Source organism: Oryzias melastigma, linkage group LG13 (assembly GCF_002922805.2).
Source record: "Oryzias melastigma strain HK-1 linkage group LG13, ASM292280v2, whole genome shotgun sequence".
Lineage (NCBI taxonomy): Eukaryota > Metazoa > Chordata > Actinopteri > Beloniformes > Adrianichthyidae > Oryzias > Oryzias melastigma.
In genome coordinates this window covers 17,096,839-17,119,719 of record NC_050524.1, presented here as the reverse complement: position 1 = coordinate 17,119,719, position 22,881 = coordinate 17,096,839, and the positions used below count along the sequence as shown (strand labels likewise).

The 22,881-nt window shown below is 39.2% G+C and overlaps 4 protein-coding genes across 4 annotated transcripts in view; all 4 read right to left on the bottom strand.

Annotated features, from left to right (window-relative positions):
• Positions 1-2,576: 2,576 nt before the first annotated feature.
• hepacama (hepatic and glial cell adhesion molecule a) lies at positions 2,577-11,398 on the bottom strand. Its single transcript, XM_024277975.2, has 7 exons — positions 10,687-11,398; positions 7,832-8,179; positions 7,449-7,730; positions 5,519-5,609; positions 5,274-5,341; positions 5,130-5,200; positions 2,577-3,381 (listed from the first exon to the last, which is right to left on the bottom strand). The coding sequence occupies exons 1-7, from the start codon at positions 10,787-10,789 to the stop codon at positions 3,013-3,015; spliced, it is 1,332 nt and encodes a 443-aa protein (XP_024133743.1). The 5' UTR covers positions 10,790-11,398; the 3' UTR covers positions 2,577-3,012.
• Positions 11,399-14,360: 2,962 nt separating this feature from the next.
• spa17 (sperm autoantigenic protein 17) lies at positions 14,361-17,587 on the bottom strand. Its single transcript, XM_024277245.2, has 3 exons — positions 17,378-17,587; positions 16,090-16,245; positions 14,361-14,928 (listed from the first exon to the last, which is right to left on the bottom strand). Exons 1-3 carry the CDS (start codon positions 17,390-17,392, stop codon positions 14,905-14,907), a joined length of 195 nt encoding a protein of 64 aa, XP_024133013.1. The 5' UTR covers positions 17,393-17,587; the 3' UTR covers positions 14,361-14,904.
• Positions 17,588-18,666: 1,079 nt separating this feature from the next.
• On the bottom strand, positions 18,667-20,472 carry LOC112149511 (histone H2A.Z-specific chaperone CHZ1). The gene is made up of 2 exons (XM_024277242.2): positions 19,026-20,472; positions 18,667-18,929 (listed from the first exon to the last, which is right to left on the bottom strand). The coding sequence occupies exons 1-2, from the start codon at positions 19,779-19,781 to the stop codon at positions 18,921-18,923; spliced, it is 765 nt and encodes a 254-aa protein (XP_024133010.1). The 5' UTR covers positions 19,782-20,472; the 3' UTR covers positions 18,667-18,920.
• A 1,908-nt stretch (positions 20,473-22,380) lies between these two features.
• LOC112149513 overlaps positions 22,381-22,881 on the bottom strand; it is a 2,771-nt gene continuing 2,270 nt past the window's right edge. The window contains exon 9 of the mRNA XM_036214965.1: positions 22,381-22,518. Within this exon, the coding sequence (XP_036070858.1) occupies positions 22,417-22,518 (102 nt within the window). The 3' untranslated portion in view covers positions 22,381-22,416. The remainder of the gene's footprint in view (positions 22,519-22,881) is intronic.

Here is a 22,881-nt window from a genome sequence, read left to right as displayed (position 1 = left end):
AATCTTCAGTTTCTTAGCAATTTCTTGCAAATAATAGCCTTCATTTCTAAAAACAATAATAAGTTTCACATGAAAGTTTTCTTTTTCTTTGCAATTAGGAGAGTTTAATCGACACCACAAATGTGATGTTCCAGATTCTCAAACTACTCAGTGGAAGGTCAGTTTTATAACTACTCTAACCAGCCAAACTGTTTTCAGCTGTGCTATTGCACAAGGGTTTTTATAATCACCCGTTAGCCTTTTGACACAATTAGCAAACACATTGTACTATCATATCACAGAGTGATAGTTGCTAAAAATGGGCCTCTAGTCACCTATGTAGATAATGCACCAAAAACAGACATTTGCAGCTAAAATATTCATTTTTAAAATCATTTTGCACATGAATACAATTTGTTTCTGATTAGTGTAAATGTATTTTCATTGAAAAAAATAGTACTTTTCTTCCAAAAATAGGAAAATTGACCCCAAACTTTTGAGTGGTAGTGTATTTGATGAGCTAAAGAACACATAAAAAGGCTTTGGTGTTGAAGTATTTCTTAAAAAATGTTAGGTTGACCAATCCCTGAAGAAATCTTTAATTTATGTTTTTTTTTATTTCAAGAGAGGCCATTATGAGTCATTTTCAGTTGAACATTGAGAAATACAATGTTCTGATCGCTAAGTGTACAAAAAATGATTATTTCCGATGATGACAAACCCAAAGCTACACTTTAGCACTCACAATGTGTAGTAAAATGTTATTTTTAAACACATTATGCTAGGTAAGTAAGATAATATCCAATATGCCCTAAAGCCATCAAAATAAATGTTATTTCATAAACAAAATAAAAGAGAAATAACAAGGAGTTTTCCTGCAGGACAGTCGCCATGGTCTGATGGAAATTCTATATGTACAAGTTAGGGTTAACAAGACATTTCTAGAGGCTTAACAAGGCCACAAAAGGAGGTAATTACATACATCACCTCAATTTAATACAATTTAGACTCCTTCTCCACACCCATTTGTGCTACACCTCCACACACAAGAGATTATTTTTTCTGCTCTCAGTTGTGATGCCATTCCCATGAGTTTAATTACTTCCTTTATTTCCAAACTCTTCTGCCACCCTGGAGAAAATGTGGATCATGACAGGACAGAATGTAGGACCATATGTGCTTAAGAGCAAGGTAAGAAGAATGACCTACTTTTATTACGTTTTTCTCTTGTTGGAACCCATGAGTGATTCTGGATTTTGCTCGCCTGCTGTTGTGTGAGTGGGCAGCGATCCAGGAGTATTCATGAGTCTATGCGCCCGTGAATAGAGACAACAGCGCCGAGATCAAACCGGGATGACTACATTTGGTTACGCAATCATTTGATTCACACCTTCAGTGAGAGAAGATAAAAAGACAAGTTGATTAAATTTATGCAGATTTTTATTTCGAAAGGCGTCCAGCTGTGCTTCTGAGGAGATCACGTTATCCTCACGATGGGGGCACTTTTTTGTGTGATTTCAGGTGCATTTTTACACCTGCACTACAAGGTTCTCAGTATGAGTGAATTTTGTCTCACAGTCATGTTGTCATTTTTTTTTAATCCATCCTTATTCACAATGCTGCTGGAGCCTATCCCAGTTGATTAAAGGCAATGGCAGGGTTCTGGATCAAAGCACCAAATGTGGTAGAAAATGGAACTCCTCCCATTCACTCACCTGAGTACAGGTGTCACTTTTACACTAATAGAGTGCATGATAATATGAAATACTTTGTGTGTTTGTATGCTAATTATCTACGTGTGAGCCGTAGTTATATTGTGTATGTGTTGACATGTTTGTATGTGAAGGGTTTTGAAGCCAACACGGATTGTTTTGGCAATAGGCCGGTCCAGCTCTTCCTCCTCTGCTGGCTCCGCCCCTCCCAGCTGGACAGCAGCTGGATCTCATCACTGATTAACAGTTTTGTGCCTTCACTGTTTGTGTACTAGGAGCCAACAAGACAAAGAAGCTCAAGAAGATGTCTTCCGTAATATTTATGTTCGTATATTTAAGTGTGTGTGGACAGACCCCACCCCTTTTGACTAACATCTACAACTGACAGTAATGATGATTAGAAAATTACATACTGACTTTAAAGTAGTCCTACTGAGTGACTGGTGCAATGGCTAAGAAAACAAAAAGCTTCATCAAAAAGAGAAAATTTGAATGGATTTTGTGAAAAGATTTTTTGTATTTTTTTTTTTTTTTAGCTTAAAAATCACAGGTTCCTTGCAGAGGATTGTATGACAAATGCTAGCATGTTAGCTAGCAAGTTACAAAGATGCCGTTTACAATGCAGATTGAGAAACACCGCATGTTTTCCTTTATTATATATTTTGTTTGAAATAAAAGTCTTAAGACTTTCCCACAAAAATCTACAAAGTGTGGACATGTAAAGTAAAAGTGCTGACCTTTAACGCCACCCTTCATCCTGTATTTCTTATTAAAGCTTTGGGTGACACCTACAGGTCGAGAGTGGTATAGCAGTCCTGATCAAATTTTGCATGGCTTTTTCTCAAAACAAAAAAAAATGATTAAAAAAAAAGAGCTGATTTCAAATTAAAGAGGTGAATTCACAGCATAAACATATGTGATTTTATTGTTATAAAAATACATACCAGGATACATACATTTGTATTACTTTGAGTTTAACAGTGACCCTACTTTTGGATAAAAATAGTGTTTGTGGTTTGATTATTTAACAGAAAATCATGTTTTTAACCATAAAACTATAAACTTACATATTTACAGGTGTGTGTCAACTGTAAATTGCTTACTACATGCTGTGGAAGACTTTTTTCACCCCTAAAAGGGTCTTAATCAAACCCGACACAGTAGAACGGTGCAGAACAGAAACAGATGTGACGGATAATAAGGGAAGTTAACAGAGAGTGACCTAACCTCTCACCCTCCTGTTTCACATCTATTATTCTCACAGCAGAGAAACAGACTAGATGTTTTACAAGGTGAAAACTAACATCTGCACACGCAGGCGTCAGTGTTGTGATGGAGTCTGATCAATCACGTCTGTGCACTCTGAATCCACAGGTAGGTGACTGGTTGGGATGCCTACAGGAGGCCGGATTTTTCGTATTGGGCTGAAGCTGCGCGGAGATGAGCCTGGGGAGTGAGCAGGGGAGCAAACGGGGGAGCGGACGGGACGGAAAGGAGGAGCTGGAAGAGGCTGTGGGAGAGGCTGGGCCAGTGGAGAGGGGCTGCGGGGGTATCTGCGAGGGGCAGACCAGATCGGCCGCTCAGTTCTTTTAGAGGCAGGGGGAAGCACTGGAGCGTAGCTGGGAGGGCTAATTATTTCTGATTGGAGGACAGCAGTTCCAGAATCTTCTTCCAGACGCTCCAGAGTCTCCTGCAATGAAAGGGCGCATGTTACACCCACTTCACCTGTATCTAAAATTACCATCCACTCCGATCATCTTTTGATCTATTATTATTATGTCGCTTTTGACCAAAACAAATGTGTTTTTCTAGGACTTGCAGTTGCATAACAGCAATAGTTTATTAAAAATTGCATCTAAATTGTGGTCAAATAACTCCACCTCCCCGTCCTGTCACCCATAACAGAGCGCTACCTGTCTACACTTTCTCCTGCTAGCTTACAGCCCCTCACAACCCCAACATATTACTGCAACAAAAATGCAGACCAATATTGGAACTATCCAACGAGGACGTACATGGATCAACTCGTCTGCATTTGGATGCATCAGAATGGAGCAGAGCAAGGAGCTTGTGACCCCCCAACCACATTTTTTTACATCACAAATATCATCTTTTTCAAACTGGATTTTTTTTTGTCTGCGTCTGATTCACTGTGATTTGAATACATCAATACTCAGAAATGCAATTTTAAGCTTAATTTTCTGAGAATATGTCCTCCGTCATGAGAAAAATGCCACAAGAAGATATTAAAAACACCAGTACCTCACTTCATGTGATAGATGTGGTGCTGCTAGAGCATCACTCCCACATTGTTTTTTGGTATTTTCCAGCTTTGAAGAGTTTGAGCTTCAAATATTTATTGGTTCTTAAATTAATTTGGGAAGAATGTGCCTCTGAAGAGTAAACTGGTAGTACTTGGATCACCTGTTTCTTTATCATCTTTTTCCTCTCCCGAGTAACAAGTACCAGTACTCACAACTGCAAAGAAACTCATTTACAATGGAAGTCTCCTTGTGTTTTGAGACGTGGTTGAATCAAATGGTGTTTTTGGCTAAAATGAAAAAGATCTGATAGGATTTGACAACCATTCTTAAGATTTTTATAAGATAAATCACGTAAACGACAGCTGCTAGTTAGCTTACTTTAGCTCCCAGTTAACTTGCTTGTTTTTGCTTTTTTTCATCCAGCTTAATTTTATACATATTATACTATATTGTTATTTACATATTGTACCATATTTTGGTTAGTGTTGGAATATAAAAAAATAAAATAAAACACTATTATCATCAAAGTTGGTCTTTAAGCTATTTTTGCCACACATAATTTGCATGTTTTTAACTGTTTAAGTTAGTAAAAAAGTTGCTCAAAATGTTCAAGTTGAAACATATTTTTTTCAGACATTTTGAAAAACGTATGTAGAGCAGCAAAATAGAAAGAAAAGTAAACAAACAACAAAAATCTAGAAGGGAGCGAGAAGAAGAAAAATCGCATATATTCTAACCCCGTACTTTGGATCATTAATACTCCTAAGCCAAGTATGCCCAAAATTAAAGTTTAGTGCCCTAGCTAAAAGTACATTATGTTACAATTACACATGTACAAACACGTAATTCTCATTCCAAAAACAGACACAAGAATAACACAATCTCATCTTATAAGCATGCGTATTTACAAACACTAGTGTTTTGTCTTTAACTTTCCACAAGATTATGAAAATCCCAAGATTCAAATCTTTAAAAAATATATATATAACTTTGATTTGTTAAAAAAAATTGAACTTTTAGACACGGAAAAACAGTGAAATTGAGATAATTTCCTATATACTTTGGCAAAAACGTTTTTCAGAGGAACCTGTTTGAGTTTTACACATACAACCTGTTAGGTGTGTTTCTTCTTTGCAAAAAAAATTAATAATTTTGGACTTGATAAACTACTCACATCCTCATTGAGAACATACAGAGGCATTGGACTCCTTCGTCCCAGAGTGGTTGGTTTGGGTACAACATCAACTGCAAAAGATGTGTTGACAAATTCAAGAGTATTTTCCAAGCATTGCACTGAAAAATTGTCTAATTTGCTCACCATCATGCCCGTTTTCACTTTGCTCCATGTAAACCGGAGCACTCTGAGGAACGGGTCTATGCTTTTTTCTGCAATAAAAAGCATAAACACGTGAAAAAAAAGCACATTTCACCTAGAAGAGTCTCCATCCCTCCTCTTCTGACATGAGGCTACTTTGAATTCAGCTCACATTCTTATGTGAAATGTCAAAGACAGTGAGAGGGAGAGTGAAATAGAGGAAGAAGAGATGAAAGTGGAGCTCTCACTTGGACGGTTTCCAGCAGGCACACACAGTCACCAGGGTGATTAGAAGAAAAATGCCCCCAGTGGACAGGATGATGTATAGCGAGCTTCTTCCTGAATCAAAGAAAAAAAAAGTTATCTAAACTTTCCTTGCAATGATTTTAGCTACTATCTTATTTTTTTTTTCATCATGTAATTTTAGTATTTTGGAAACCTTTTTACTTTATACTCAAGCTTCAAAAATTACACAAAATTAGATGAAGCTGTACCTTTAAGAAGACGGAACGGGCTCAGGAAATGGAGCATAAACACATTATTTTATTTATTCATTTAATTTTTACATTGCTTGTCACTTTAGGAATGCGGCGGCGTGAGCTGGAAGCAGTGAAGTAAGAGATTTGAGTAGTCACTTCAAGGCCCGGCGTCAGGCTGGAGAGCATGCTCGAGAGCCCGTAGGTGTCTGTTCATGCATCACATCACAGTGCAGCATATAGGAAGTCAGAATTATTGAGGTCCACTTAGACAAACCATCCTCCCCACCTGCTGTAGTTTCCCTCTCCCTCCTCATGAATAACTGTTCTGCCATTGGACGAGGCCGCCTCTCCCTCCCAGTCTGACACGGATCCCCATTGGCGCTCAGTGGCAGCGGCTCTGAGCCAACTCTCATACAATAACAGCAGGGCTTCGGACTTGTTGTAAACAACATTGTTTTAGGAGGCCAGCATTTGTGTGGTGTATTGGTCCGCATGGGACTATAATTGCTTCTACAGGCCAGAGAAAATGGGTGTTTTGTTTTCCAAGCGCTGAAATGTACAATGCACTCATAATCAAATGTATTTGCAATTTTGTGTTGACGTTGAAGACTCACTCCAATGTGCTTTTGGGTGTTTTTAACATGATCTTGTAGCACTTTTATCACGATTGGAGGACATATAAAAAAGACTTTAAGAATAAAACTGGTTGAAATCATGATGGATAGGAAACTGATAAAAACCATCTCACATTTGTGATGTAGCCAAAGTATCCATGCTCTTCTCCAATTCTGAAGCATCCACTTGCAGACAAACAGATCCATTAATGTCTTTGTTTTCCTGATCTGAGCTGACATCTGCCTAAAAAAAAAAAAAAATGTACAGCTGCATAGCTTCAATGTTGCTCGCCGTTTTTGTAGCTGATGTTAGCTTGATGTCAAAAATCAAGCATCTTCAATCTGTATCCCAGTAGAATCAATAGATTGAAGTACAAGCAGAAATACATCGACCCATAAGCAACATTGGTCCTTTAAGACGAAAGGTCCACAAACACGTCCGGCCTTGCAGCAGCCATGTGTCATCAGGCAGCGTTTGATGACCAGTTAGAGCAAGCCTAGAAGGAGAGTCACCAAGGTGTTAAAATCTAGGGAAAGGGTCATGACAACCGGCTCTGCTTATTTCACTTTCAGCGGATTTGCTTTGGTACGACCGAGAGAGTGTGTCCTTGGTCAGGGAACATCCAATTAGAGATGATTGTTTAGGCGCAGGCTGACACAGCTTTCTACCTGCTCGCTGAATGTCCAAGTTTGATGTGATACATGAAGGCAAACTGAGCATCAATCCTGACCTCCAATCCATTATCAGTCTTAAAAAACGACATACTGTTTTTTATTTTGGGAAAAACTGTATAACCCTAAATGAGGGACCATTGGAAATGATTTTATAATAGAAAAAAATATAGTTGGAGTTGGTCTTTAAATAATGAAGGTAATGAAGAACTGCTAATAGGATGTGGAACAAGGAAATTGGTCAATATTAGTACCAAACATACTTTGATACTTTTGTTAAATAACAATTGAACTGATTTTACATAAAAATGTATATTACTATTAAAACTATTAAAAAACTGTGTTTTTTGTGATTTAAACATTTTGAATGATCCTTCTAACTGCATTGATTAGGATCTCACTGCTGCACCTACTGTAGACTGTGAGTCTGACAGGAATGCTCTTGGTGCTGCTGATTGGGTTCTCCACCGTGCAGGCGTAGACGTCGTCGTCTGACATCAGAACGCGTGCGATGGTCAGCACCTTTTGGTCGGGCGAAAGCAGCAGGCGTGAGTCGTTGGTCAGCACCTTGCCTCCCTTCAGCCAGCTGTAGATGGGCTTTGTGCCGTTGTCGTGGGAGCAGTGCAGGTGGAAGCGCTCGCTGTACTCCAGGACAGAAGACGCCATCATCTGGATGTAAGGCTTAGATATAGGAACTAAGGAGGACAACAGGTCGGAATTTAGGATTCAATGCCTGCTATATCTCATGGCTTTAATTTAATTTCTGTTTCCAAAACATTAGAAGTAGTAAAAGTACCATCTACGGTTAGCTCAATGTAGTGCTCCCCGGTGAACGTGTCATCTGTGATGGAGATCTCCACTTCATATGCGCCTTCGTCTGAAAGCTGCAGGTTGTGAAGCAGCAGAGAGCCATTCTCAAACACCACAATGCGGTTGCGGTACTCGGGCCTCAGGTTCCCAATGATCTCTGTCCCGATGGACTGAACCACCGTCACGGACTTCACTTTGTCCCTCTTGAGCTGCCACTTGATGACAGGCTTGTCGGAGCTGCCGCTGGAGTAACTAACGGACAGGAGGGCCTCCTTGCCCACCGTGCCCCTCACCACCTGAGTGTGGCTGGTCACGTTCACACCTGACACCTCTCCTGTAGAGAGAGCAAAGAAAGACAGAAATGACAAGTAAATAAATAGTTGGCAGCGTTTGATGTTATATTAATCTGAAAATAACAGATTCTGAAATCATGCAAAAAAATATTAACTATTGTCATCGGCAAACATACTTTTAAGATAAAACTTGTTAGAAAATAGTTTTATGGCTCTTGATTGATGCACATGCAAGAATGATTTAGGATATACCTCTTTTATTCAACTCTCGTAAAATACAAAATGTAAAGTCCTGTCAAATATTTGTACTAACTCAAACACAAATGAAATGAAGATTTTGTTGAAGTTAACTCTTTTTTCTTTTATGATTTTCCCATAAGCAGCTCTTTTCTTTTGCATTTTTAAACATAATGCTGTACCACAACATGAAACATTTATCATAATTTGACCTAAATGTTTTGTGCTTCCTCTACTTGACAGTACTTGAGTTTAAAAAAAAAAGAATCCACACATGTATTAATCATTTGAAAATTATTAACAACCTTGACTGAGAAAGGAATTGTCAACTCAGATCATCCTTTTTACTATTGCCATGTAACTCACCTATTAATGCAAATTTGCTTTAAACTCATTTGGCTCCAAAATGACCTAAATATAACATGGGTTCACAAACTTTTTCGTGTGAGGGCCACATAACTTTGTTCTTCCTCGATGTGGGGCAGAGGCTAACAAAAAACATGTAACAATTGGGTGTGCCTAAAACATAAACATTTATGGTTTACAAGAAAGTCACACATAAATGGCGTTCACTAGTATAGCGCTTTTCTACTTTCTTTGAAGGCCCAAAGCGCTTTACTGTCACAGACCCATTCACACACTTACTGCTAAAAATACTGGAACCAGCTTTCCAACATGGGGTTCAGTGTCTTGCCCTAGGATACTTCAACACATGGGCAGGCAAGGCGGGAATCGAACCTCCGATCTTCTGATCAGGAGTCGACCAACCTACTGCTGCACCACGGCCCCCCTATTAACACCCCTTTCTGTAATCTTCACAAAAAAAAGATAATACTAAAGCGTTCCACATCTCACACTTTGTGTTAACTTCCTAATAGTGATGGGAATTCTGGCTCTTCTTAGAGATCCGGATCTTTCCGCTCCCAAGACGCTATGCCATTTGTTTTGTACTTTTATTTAATTTGTTATCAATAACAATAAAATTATGCAAAACATTAATGACTAATGTAAAAAAATGTAGTTTGGGGACCCCTGATCTACTTGAAAGCAAAAACACAAGTGATTTTTTTTAATTCCGTGAAATAAATTCAGGTGTGACATTGTGAACTTTCTTCCTTTCTGTTACAAGTTACAAAGCTAATGTTCAACCTTTTGTTTTTGTTCATTTTAAATGTAAGTACCACCAGGTCAAGAAGAATGTCAAGAAATCTGAAAACATATTTCATTAATTATTATGTTTACACAATTTTTTAGACTTTAGATTCACTTTTTTCTTTATAGATTCACATCAAGATTTTTCTAAGTTGCTCATATTTCAGATTCTTTTTACCCATTCCAGACTGTATAGCATTTAAAATCAAATGATTTTACTCATCTGTGTTAATCCAGTTCATATCTCAAACATAAATGTGTTACTTAGAAACCGCGCCCCTGAAGGAATTCCTCATGACCTACTGGAGTGAGTCCATATTACACTAATTCTGATTTGTGTTCCTCAGTTATTGCCCGGCTCCCTCGGGGTTATGAGGAACAACTGTGTTTTGTAAGACATGCGTGTACCTTCATAGAAGGCCCTGCCTTGGAAACTAAACAAAGCGTAGCTATTATGTTCACAGCAGAGGCTCCTATAACTCAGCTGTGACCGGACACATGGAGGTCTAAACATTGGCTTTGACGGGGCATCCCACTGTTTGGCCTCAGTGATGGAGAGATCAGCCTCAGAGAGGAGAACGGGAGGGAGCAAGTGACTGCGCACTGTTCACTATTCTTCACAGTGAGCCAGTTAGCAGGGCATCGCCTCATTGCCTTGGTAACCATTTGGTCCGCTTGACATGGGTTGCCAAGGCGATAAGACAAAGGGCATGATTGTTGAGTTTCCTCCCTTGAAAAGAGTGAGAGAGAGGTTGGAGAGAGAAACTCTTTGTCACTGGTGAGGCAGGAGATTGACACGGGATCCAGTGGTTCTGTCTAATCTGGCCCGGTTGGGTAAACAGGCTCTTTGCTGTGAAATCAAACGAAACATTATCATACTTTGAACTTTTTTTATGATCTCAATTTCCCTCAAATTAAGCGAATCATAAGTCTGCACAATGTTCTTTTGACGTCACATTTAACCTTTGCTTCTCCTTTTAAGTGCCTCAATAGGCACTCCAGCCTCACTTCAGCTTCCAGTGAAAGGTACTTCATGAACAAAGCTTCAAACTTGAGCAACAAAAGATGAAATGTTCAATCGAAATGTGCAATTATATTGAACTTCTAAAAAGTTCTAAAACTCCCGTGAGTTAACGCTATTGCATCGACAAACACCTACCAGTGAAGAGGAGGAGAAGGAAGAAGAGGCCCGAGAATGTCAGCAAAGGAGGAATGTCAGTAAAACTGTCGCGTGTAGAGGAGAGCTTCCTCTCCACCTTCATTTTGCGTCCCGAGCAGAGTCTTTCTCCCTCTCAGTAAGCATGGTTTATCCACCCTGGGCACGTCTCTGCAGTGCAACACTCCCTCCGCTGCCTGCCTGTCTGCAACACTGGCCTCAGCCCGGATGAACTGAGCCCCACTCTCCCTACAGCACCCCAGTCACAGCCAACAACAGCCAACTGTGTGTGTGTGAGTGTGAGACAGAGCCATAGTGTAGATGAGATCCTCACATCCTCTCAACTTTGCCCTTTCAGAAGAAGCTCAAAGAAAATAGTGATTCTTTTATATATATTTTTTGAGGCAGTCTTGAATAGTTTACTTCTAAACTTCTTGAAAAAAGAGTCGCTTGTTTTAAACTCCAGGAAAACCAACAAAAACTTAGTTCCGACTTCATCAAAAGAACAATTCGACTACTTTAAAAGAACAAATGAAAGTTTTCGCTCCTTCCCACTCTCTTAACTTAAGCCTTGTGCTGGATTTCTTCATGGCTTCCCAGCAACAAAAGCAGCAACCTCAAGAAAACAAAGCAAAAAGGAGGACGATCTTGTCCTCTAGGTGGAGTTGAAGATACGTTGAGCAATAAGCTTTGGAACCTAAATGTTTTTTTTGTTTGTTTTTTGAAAGGGTGTTATGTTCTAATAAATATTCAAAAAAAATGAGTAAAAAGGAGAGTTCAAAAAAAAAAAACAGGAATTAGGAAAATGAGCACAAATGAGGTAAAATGACACTTTGAAATGACTAGATTACTGTTTACTTATTGCATTTTCTCCTGCTTTATATTTTAACTTTTAGTATTCTCTGTTTTAAACTGTTTTGTGTTTTATTAGTTACTACATTTACTACTATAATATTTAGTTTTGTCACTTACCTCCGGCCCTCGCAAAATCAGGCCAAAGTTCCTCACCGTGGCTTCCTGATCGTCTGCTGCCATTTTGAAACTTCTCGACAGTGATTGGTCCGAGTCATTCTGAGTCCTGTTTTTAGAGGAACTACTGTTGCCAATCATGAGTGAGCTTGTTGGAAGGCCACACCTCTTCCACTGAAAGGAGAATCTGTCAATCAAACATTCGAGGTGGGGCTTTTACTGAGGCATCTGATTGGTCAGTTTATAACTTGAATAGCTTCCAATGAAGAAAAAATGTCTTTAAAAAATATTATTAGAAAATATGTACTGAGAAGAAGTTATCAGAGCAAGAAATGACAGAGATAACTATCTATTTTTCGATGGAAGTCAATCGGATTTTGACCTTGTTGCAACCAGCGGGTACTTCTTATTTGGAACACAAGAAGGGAGGGGTTGATATGTTTAGTGATTATACCGTCAATAGTTGGGATGGGGTAGACGATATAGTTAGAATTTTATTGGACTTGAACTGGAAAAACAGGCTCCCTAAAATTAGTCAAAAATCACAACATTAACAGATTTTCTTTAGAGAAATCTGCCAATGGGGTCATTAAAGTGGTCTTACCAAAAATTTTTATATAAAAAGAAAATGCTATTGAAAAACTTTCTTGATAAGATTCTTTTTCATGCAAGATAGAAAATATAATTTTTTTTCTTGAAACAAAGATTTTAAGATTCCGTTTTTGCAGTGAAAAACTACACACAACTTTACTCTTTAAATCTTATGAGTATAAATATTTATTTACCCTCTATGTATGCATGCTAAAACACAATAGATTGTGTTTCCTTGTAAGTCAGTTACATCAGAAGTTATCTGATGTGTCTGAACTTTTTCAGATCTTGTTTGGAGACAGACTGTGGGAGTCGTGGCTCCTCCCAGCGCTCAGTAGCGAGCGATCAAAGTCTAGCCTCTTCCCTCCACCTCTGCCCTCTGTAAAAGTTGCACATCCCCATTTCTCTCATCTTCCAAAGCCATTTAAGCCAAGGGGGGACTTTTTACAGTGAGAAACTAAAGACACACAGATCGGTATTTCATGACTAAGTTAGATTGGGTAAATATGTTATGGGAGAAACCATAAAAAATGTTTTCTTTTGGTTTAGTTCACTCTGTATTTTTGCAATCCTGATATCTATTTTAAATCAGGTGAAATCTATGCAGCCTTAAGGGAGTATTTCTCATTTTTTTCATTATAGTTCAGTGGTGAAACCTACTTATAAAAAATAAATAAATAAAAAAAAAGTCCTTCTGATGAAGGCCAAGTGGGCAGAATAACCACTGGCAAAAGAATAACTGCGCCCCCTGCTGTCTGTCCTAGCTCACACTTCTCTAATTATCTCCCCAGAGACTGAAAATCTCCTCATGCTGACAAGCTGCTTGACTGATAGAGTGAGGCAGATTTGTCCTATGATGTTTTCCTAAAATAGTGCAGGTCTAACTAAACATCCTATAAATGACAAAGATGTTATGATGTGTTTCACACTAATATGAAAAAATGTATTTTTCCCCCCTACTGTCAGTATTTCAATGTACAGCAAAAGGTGGGGGCTGTGCTATGTTTGGAGGTGTGCATTTTATTGATTGTTCACCCACAGTCATTAAAGAGAGCAGTAGAACATGGCTGTGCCCTCCCCGCAACCGGCCCCCTCATGGGACTGGGTAGGAGAAAAGGAAAGAAAAAAATGTTGGTCGACATCAAACCTAAGCAGGATGTTGATGAGAAAGAGGTGGAGAAAAGACGCCAGCCTGAAAAGGGAAGCGCACGCTCCTGCTTTGCAAAAACCACTTCTAACAAGATGTTGGTCGTCCTATCTCTACAGCTGGTGATGCTGCTCCGTCAGAGTGTGCATGTGTGTGTGCACAAGTGGGAATGAGTAAGTTGAGTGAGATATGCATGCTGAAGCACGGGTCGTGTTCTTCCTGTGTGAGAATACATGTGCAGTTGGAGATTGTGCTGTGTGGCTCAGATGTGTGTGGGTGGGCTGAGTGGGTGCGCTGGGAGGCTGAAGATGCACTATCCTGTTTCTCACAAAGCGAACAAGACCGCCTGGACAAATGAGGATAAAACTGCGTTACACGTTTGTTATTTAAACGTCCGCGTTGCAGAGAAGCAGGTGTTATAAAAGCAAATCAGACGTACCAGTGAGGTGGATCAAGTATTTGTGGGGACACTTCAACTGCGCTCTGAATAATTAGTGAAGCAGGTTTCATCTAATAGACTGTTTTGTGACTGAATCTAACATTTTAGTTAGTTGCAGCTAATTATACATTGTATAAAATATGTAGGAAATGTTTTATGTACTAAAACATTGCTTCCTCCATCCTTTAATTATTTTTTTTTGGTTTTGCAGATTAAAAACACTCAAAAAAGTGATATTTTAATGGAGAAAAATTCCCTTATATTACATTTAAAACAGACATTTTCACTCTATTTATGGAGGATTTATTAGTATTGAAGCACGGCGACACCAAACTTCAACAAGGATCTTGTATAGCACAAAGGCTCCTGAAAACTCTTACAATGCAACACACATCTGTATTCACAGAAGTTACAAACAAAAGGTGGATTTGGAAAGGGAAAAAAAATATTGAAGTAATGCATCCGTGTGGAAGATCCGATTTATAGAAAATGCTCCCGAAAGGAAGAAAAATAGTAATAAACAAAACCTGCTGCTTTTGTAAATTTTGAAACTTTAATTATTATGCAAGTGCAGTAATTATTAGATACAAGCATTTCAAAATAAAAGAAAAACCACTAATCACACAAAGTGTATATACTGTAGACAATATGCATTTATCCATCAAAAAAAGCCCTGTTTAGCATTTAGAGGACATTCATCTTCACATTCACAGTAAAGTAGCACACTAGCAGAAGTTTCACAAGTACATGCAGTGAGTTGCAAATTCTGGGTCAAAGACATCCGGACTGATGAGGCTGCTGAAGAAGCAGAGAAGGAGTGTTAAAGTTCACAAAATTCACATAACACACCCTCAAGAACAGTTCATTTTCTACTGCTAAATTGTGCTGAAAAAAAAAAAAAAAAAACTAAACAAAAAAAGGAAAGAGAACGCCTCCTGGGGTTAAAAAGGTGTGTCTCCGATCAGCCTATACCAGCCATCTCTCACCGCCGCGCCTCCCCTCTCCTCTCCTCGTTCTCTTCATCCAGGTAAGGACAGGGGGGCGTTAGTGTTCTGGTATGATGTGTCGTCCCTCCCTACTGTCCCCGATCTTCCTGTCTCTAAAAACAGAAACAGGAGCAGCATAGTTTACAAGTTTCTCCTCCGTTCAAGGTTAAAGTCTGTGACACTGAGGAAAACTTGTGTTTCAGTCAACAAAATAAAACACCTAAAACAGATTAAAAAAAGGTCACCCTATTTCCCATTTATGTATTTATGCAGCTGCCATCACTAAATTGAACCCTTTTGAAGGAAGGTGAGTTTATTTCCCTTTGATTGCTAATAATGACAGATGAGGAGTCAGGTTATAAAAATAAACAAAAAAGGGGGTCTACCCCAGTGAGAGGAGCTAAAGATGCTTGGATCCATTCTGACAGCTCCATTAATTCTGCTTGGCCCTTTTTGAACATAAAACTGCAGTGAGAAACACCTGGAGCTAAATATACATCTCCTACCTGAGGATGAAAAGCAGCTGCAACTAGGTTACGGAAAAACCATTGATGCACAACATCGTTTGTGTTTTCCGCAGCTTCACTTGTATTCTCAAAAAGCTTCCCTACTCTTGGTGTTTTTTAAAATGAAAAAATAAAACATTTCAGCTGTACTAATACAGATATATAAATATATATACATTTTCTTGTTTTTCTTTTGAGGTCACACGTTTAAATGTGTTTCCAAGGTGATAACACAAAACTTAAGTCTGACTTTCTTCCCTTGTAATGTATAAAATACAACTAAATAAAAAAAAAAGGTTTTTAAACAAAACCAGAGACTAATGACGCAATGTGACATTTTCCCAGAAAGAAAAATGTATTTATGTTTCATGATTTCACATTAAAAACCAAAAGTGGATTCATCCAAACCCTGAAGCAGAAAATGGCTGAAAGACTCATCAGTTGTTGAAAACAGTATGGGGTAATTAAATGAGTCATTCAGTTAAGTCTTGCGTGTATCACCCTTGAGTTAAGCCCAAAGGCGCTTTAATAGATGCACTTAATTGTGTTAGCATTTGAATGAATTTCCTCCTGTTTAAAAATGGTAAATCGCTTTTTTGTGTTTTGTGAAGACAGAAAACTACTTTTTGTCTCACATTTGTAGGTTTTGAACACTATAGAATGAAGAAAAAAAGTTTCCTCTATCCAAGATCACCTTTCAGCTTCCTGTATTGAAGGAATCAGTTTAACCTGTTGGTGTTTACAACCCCCCCCCTCAGTGCTGCTCACCTCCTCCCCTTCTGTTTTGTCTTCTGGTTTCAGCTTCTTACGGGTCATGTGGCCACGGAATCCAGCCTGGATCTTGGCAGCAGCCCTGTTGGCCTCAGGGTCGTCCAGGGGGATGTCCATGATGTCCTCCTCCTCCTGAGGCCGGCTGCACTCCTCCTGGTAAATAAAAAAATAAATAAATCTGGCTCATATCAGCAGGAGGAGCAGATTATAAGGGATCATCTGACGACGATTTCTCAGTAAAGCTTTGACAGAGTGCAAAGACTGTGTTTTGGAAGTGAAACAGTATACGCCCAACTGTTTCATCTCTTCAGGTAAAGTTTTCTAAGCAGCGGGTGTCTTCAGCACTTGAGAAAGGTTGATTTTTTTTCCCCATTCTCTTTTGTAAATATAAAAATGGCAAACAAAATGGTTAAATTCGACTGTCTACTGTCATGGGAAAAATGCTGAAAATTCAAAAATATTCACTTAAAAAAAGGGGGCTAAAACTTTAAAATATATTCTCCAAGTTTCCCAAGAAGGATGACCCAGCAAAAATGTCGCTACAGTCTCAGCTCCTCTCTACTGCGAGTACAGCGTCCACCGTCCCAAAGGAAAGCGAGGGTGGGTGGAAGGAAGAAAAAAAAGAAAGAAAGAAAAAAAACCCTGGCTTGTCAGAGACTGTCAAAAAAAATAATGCCAAGGCTTTTGAAAAGTTATATAAACACCTATTTAAACTGTGTGGAGGAAAACAGATCAACTGGAGCCCGTGCTTTTTTGCCTGTGGTGGAAAGACTGACATTTCATACAAAGGCAGCCCATAGAATGATCCCACTGTCATCCCACTATCTCGCTGAGGCAGTGCATCATGTCTCCAGTGAAACCCCTCCAGTGTGGGAGTGTGACCACCCACCTGTGCAGCCAGCTTTCATTAGCCTATCAGTCTGACTGCTCAGCGAGCAGCCAGCATCCAGCTCTGACAGGAACACAGATCTACTGTATTTTTACGGCCAAAAAAAGAGAAATTCTCTGCCTTTATTGCCTCACAAATCTTCTGACTTTTCATTTGCCTTGACAAAAGCTGATGTAAACATTCCAACACAAATATCCTATAATCTTATTTACAATGATTTAACAAAAAAAAGCATACTTTGAAGTCTTAATTATAAGAAAAATCAAATTTTTAGAAGCTGTTACAGAGGCTAAATCTTACACCACATAAAGAAACAATAATTTCTAATTACAGTTTAAATTAAAACTAATTTCAAAATAAAAGAAGAAAAAAAGTTGATCCGAAGCATCTACTCACATTGTGACAGTCCATGTCTTATCTCGGAGACGGCTTTCCCGCGAGCTGACCTGGTAGAACTCGTCTAAAATTTCTGTGCGGACCGAGCGAGTCGCTCTTTAAAATAAGTCTCTGATATAATACAGATGCCTGGCTGGCTCTCACTAACTATCCCCCTGTATGTTCAGAAACAGCCGCTCACGCAGAGCGAGAGGGAGCGCGAGGAGAGAAAGAAAGAGGGAGGGATGGAGGGAGGGAAAGAGAGACCTCCTACAAACACAGCATGTGTTTCATCTTTCCCGTCTCATTAAGGTTTCTGACCTCTTCGTTTTACTTTAAACAAAAGAAAGTAGTTACAAAGACTCAAAGTAAGGTAACAACAATAAATAAAATAGCTTTCTGATGAAGTTTTACAGCTTTTTGATACTAAACTGTAAAGAAAAGTGCTCCGTTTTAGTCCAAAAATAAGTAGACTGACATAGAGTAAAACCCAGATGGTCGTGAACAATATTTGCTGAGTTTTCAAATTCTCCAAATAGTGTGAAAAAGCAAAGAGTTAAAGCATCTTGGGTTATTTTACACTGGGAGGTGTTATACATTTATTAGAGGCAGAGTGAGCTTTCAGCCCTCTCCATCCTTGTGATCCCAGTTGGTATGGCCGCCCACACGCCTCTGCCAGCCTCACAGACAAGACAGGGAGAGACAGAAAACATCCATTTATCAGAGTTATATCCCTGACGATAATGCTCTCCTGTCAGCTTGATCACCATTCATACCTAAAAAGATGTATCTAATTGCTTTATTAGTATATATCAATATGTAGTAGAATTGATGGAAAATGATGCAGGTATTTACGTTCTCCACCTGACATGACAGGGGTTAATATATATGTATGGGGCTAAATAGTAAACTTTACAACCACATAGGGAAAAGCTGCTGGGTCACAGCTGAGTGGGCTGAAGTACTAAGCAGCCGTTTCCGCCGACTTGTACAAAACCGAGCCGCACAGGGTGATGTTTTGCTTGTAATTAGTGAGTTAGGAACTAGTCTCAAAGGCAGATAACTGTTACCAGGGTGCCTAGCAACTATCTGCATCACCATCCTCTATTAATTCCGTGACGACACCGAGAGCGAGCTGGATGGTGAGGGGTTACCATAGTAACGCTCTGAGTACCCCCGTCCTACACTCCCACCCTGTGTGATTAGAGCCTTGTTGGTCCGGAGGAATCTGACAGGGCTAACAGTCACAGCATTAAAATGTTAAAGGGCCACTTCACAGGACAAATTGTTTAGCTTTTTTTTTTTTTTCCTTTTTAGGATGACTGACTCAAGTTCCTGTCTGTGCTTCCTGAAAGGAGGAGAGCTGAGGCTCTGTAGATTTCATGAGGCCTCCAATGGCATCCAGCACACTCTAATAATGCTGCCACGCTTTGAAGCAGGAGGCTTTGATAAATGTCGCAAAGAATGTGGTACGCTTTGGAAGACGTTTTTGATCGTTTAAAGCTCTGATTCTTCTTGTGGGAGTGATGAAAGCGGGGCAGGCTGTAATCTCTCCATCACACCTTTAACCTCCCTGCGAGTGAAGAGGAGGTGTCTGTGACATTCAGTGGCAAACGTAAAGCCGTCACTTCTATGTACATTTGTTAGGCACAAAAGAAAAATAGATTACCTTTTTACTTATAGGTTCTGAGAGGTCCTTTTCAGGTTCAGTTGACCTTTCTCCTTCGTAGCTTTCAGTCATTGACAGGTTGCTTGTTGCAATCTTCTCTTGTGGAGTCACTTCCTCTTGCTGTGATTCCACAAGACTCTTCTCCTGTGGTGAGAGGCGCCCACTTTCCTCACAGGTTTCGCTCTCTGCCTCCATCCCAGCCATAGATCCGCTTAACTGGGTTAATTGTGATGGATCGAGGTCCACCTCGCCATCTTTCACTTCCACCTCACCTTTACCCTGCGTCTCCTCTTCCTCTCCAACCCCCGCGTCCGTCCCCTCGTCTTCTTTTGAGAGAGGTTGCGTCTCGTTTTCTGTCTCTTGACTCTGCTCGTCCGGGCCTTCACGCGTCTCCTCTTCATCTTTGCGATCTGCTTCATCCACTCGAATGTCATTTTCTGCCTCGGTGGTGGGCTGATCTGATGCGCGGATGCTTTTAACGCCTTTATCCTTCTCACCATCATCACTGTCATTTAAATCAGAGTTATTTCTGTCCATATCCTCTTTCAGGATTTCAAATGCCAAAGACTGATTTTCTGTTTGTTCCCCTTCAGAGTCAACCTCTCTCTCACATTGCTTCATTTCAGGTTTAGATTGGTCTTCTGCGTCACTTACGTTTTGGTCTGCTAAACCATCAGTCAACTCTTCCTTCTGCTGTGATTCTAACAAGTTCATTTGTGTGTTTTCAGCAGCAGTCTTTCCATCTGACTCTTCCATCCCAACTGAAACTACAGGTTCCTCTGAGGTCAATTCAGCCAAAGAATCCTCCTTTGGGATGTCCGTTTGAATCAGACTGTCAGAACCAGCTGCATCATCATCTGCACTTTGGGCCTGTTGCGGTTCTTCCTGGTTTCCCTGAATGATTTCATTTTGAGGAAGGAACAACTCTTCATCAGCTACTTCAAGCTGGGGTTTAACACTTTTATCTTCTTCAGAAACATGCACGTCACTTTCAAAGGATTCCTCAGTTCCATGAAGTTCTGCAACATCTACATCTACGTCAGCTAGTCCAGAATTTAAGGGATTTTCTTCTGAATCTGCTGCTACTTCCTCTGCTTCTAAATCTAAAAGCGGGTTAGGTGGAAGTGGACTTCCTTGTAGATCATCTCGTCTCTCCACCAACTCCACATTTGAAGTTTCTGTCAATGATAACAAGCTTGCTGATTTGAGGTCAGTGTTGCCAGTTTCAGCATCTGGGCTGTTTAGGGTCACATGATCGTCTTCGTCTGTCCCACTCAGTTCATCTGATAGAACGACAGATTCTTCATCGTCATCTGAATTTTGGGACAAAAGCGACTTTTCAGAGGCAATGATGTGTTCGGTCAGAGGAGCAGAGGATTCATCTTTTATTTGGGACTCCTCAAGTCCATCTCTATGAAGTGAAAAAGGGTGTGATGAAAATGAGAAGAGTCAGAATTATCAGGAAAGGAAGCCAAGCTAATAATTAAATTAATTCTTGTAAAAAATATATATAAAAAAGACAATCTTCTGCACACTCAGCTGAATTCTGGGATTGCTCTTCTGTAGCTGTTGGTCTCATGATGATAAATTATGTCTTTTCTTCTTAGCTTTGGGACTGCAAATCTAAGCATACTGCACTGATCTAAGCACTTAAAAAACAAGAATAATTAAGCCGAAGCATCAAGGACTGATCCTTAAAATCCCTAAACATTTCAATCCTCACAAAATTGGATGCTAAACAAAACAAAAAAAGGTTGTTTATTTGCTCATTTTTACATTAAATGAGCTTCTTAGTGAGTAGAGCTCGGTGACTGATGGACCTAAACACATTTTTTTGGGATGCTTTAAATCAGACTAGATAAATAATTTACCATATCTAAAAGAACAAAATAGAATAGAATCATCTAAGAACCATGTTTATTGATATAAAAAACACTGTAATTTTATTACAGCTTGGCTGGCCTTTGCCTCACGCTCTCCCTGTCTGTCTTTCATTGATCCTTCTCACTGAAAATAAAGTGAGACTCACACAGAACGGGTCATCTCGGGTGCACTTGTCTTTTCAGCCGCCTGCGAAAAGCAGAAGAAAAAATGTTATTAAACTGAAAGATAAGAACTGTATCGAATTAATTTCATATAGTCTTTTTTCTCATAGACAATCACTACAATATTGACGAAAACAACGTTCATACCAGAGGATGCAACAAAATCTGTACCACATACAGCTACAGGGAAAAAAGGAACCACAAAAAAGAAACATTTTTGTCTACTTTTTTAAGCTATTGGTATGACTAACGTGTGCTATGTGGTTTGAGTTCGTGGAAAAGGAAAATGAAGGGCTGGGGTGGAATCATCTTGTGGTTATGAACTTTATAGAAACAATGTTAGAGTCACACAATTAAGTATTGTTCTGTTCCATTGTCTGAAGCAAAATAGGGTTGATAAATAGGTTTTTATTTACCTAGCAATTTTAGAAATTGGATGTCCAAAAAAAAATATTTCAGGTATCTTAAACAAAAAGTAGTGGCTAGAATAAATAGAAAGCATACATCAGTCAAGTCAAAGTTGTTGTGGTGGTATCTATCTTCTAGTTTCGCCGCCCACTCGGCAGGGTCCACACCGCTCTCTAGGAAAGAAAGAAGAAAAACAAATACATATATATATAAACTATTTATTTATATATTTATCATTTATATTTATTTATATAAATACATATTTTATATATTTATATAAAGTCTTTAAGTTGCATTTACCTTATCTTTGTTGTAGAAGAGCGTTAAAGTAGTTTGCCGCATATTCTGGGATGTTTTCCGGCTGGTCCCGGAGGACTTCCCGGGCCAGTCCCTCTATGACGGCACCGAGCCCCCGAGGGACCCGTAGGTGAGCGGTGAAGAAATCCGCCGACATTATATTTCTGCGTTTTCCCTGTGACCAGGAAAAGTTTTGATTGTTTATTATTTTGCTTTGGTTAGCCCAAAACTAAGCTAACCTAATAATTAAATTAGTAGCTATTTGTAGCTTTAGCACAACAGAGACTACTTAAATTATCTTTTTTGCGGTTACAAAGTTTTGCAACACAAATTAATAGCTACACTGTAACCCTATAGTATTAAAAAATATATATACTTTCAATGTAAAAGGCTGGCTATCGACGAATACCTCACTGTTGACATCTGTTTCTAGGCAACATCATCAAGTACGTGAGCCGAGAAGGATCAAAAACCATGGGTAGGTGGTGAGAAAAGCGCTTTATTAAATCCACATATTTACAGAATTTACAACACAATTTTAATCACATACAAGGAAAAATAAAATGTGAATGTTTATTATAAAAAAAACAGGAAAAAGTATTTTTTTAAAGACAGGTTCTGAGTCGCATCTCTCCGACAGGTCAAGCGTAGGTGATGACCGCATACTCGGAGGTGGTGCTCATTTTGCGGCTGACCTCGCGGGGCACGTGCAGCCTGTCAGCAGAGCGTGACGCGTGCAGGACCTGGAGGCAAAACACAAGGGATGGCATGATGTTTAAACTGAAGCAACAGGTGACTTTAAAGGATTAAAACTTTTTCTATTTGTTCGAGCACTTAGAGGCATTAATATATGGGTTCTGGCATCACAAAGAACCATAGGGTTATGTGTTTTTTCCTGTCTGTAGTAGTGTTGCTCTTGTTTTTTGAGTAGCAAATAAAAGGTCAACAAAATTATGAATCAAAACTTGACATAAAGAATTTAAAACTGTCTTTTTCTTTTTTTTGGTAGGAATTCAATTTTCAGTTTGTTTCATTTTTTTGTTTTCATTTTTTGTTTTAATTCAGATTTCAAAATAAAATTCCCATGCCCACAAAGGGGTGCATAT

Excerpts from the sequence above, each read along its gene's own strand:
- hepacama (XM_024277975.2), bottom strand. The coding sequence starts at position 10,789 with ATGAAGGTGGAGAGGAAGCTCTCCTCTACACGCGACAGTTTTACTGAC. Across the intron at positions 7,731-7,831 it reads CATTGAGCTAACCGTAGATG|TTCCTATATCTAAGCCTTAC; the intron begins GTACTTTTACTA and ends TGTCCTCCTTAG. Across the intron at positions 5,342-5,518 it reads GCCTGCTGGAAACCGTCCAA|AAAAAAGCATAGACCCGTTC; the intron begins GTGAGAGCTCCA and ends TTTTTATTGCAG.
- spa17 (XM_024277245.2), bottom strand. Across the intron at positions 14,929-16,089 it reads ACAAAACAGAAGGGGAGGAG|AGACAGGAAGATCGGGGACA; the intron begins GTGAGCAGCACT and ends TTCTGTTTTTAG.
- LOC112149511 (XM_024277242.2), bottom strand. The coding sequence starts at position 19,781 with ATGGAAGAGTCAGATGGAAAGACTGCTGCTGAAAACACACAAATGAAC.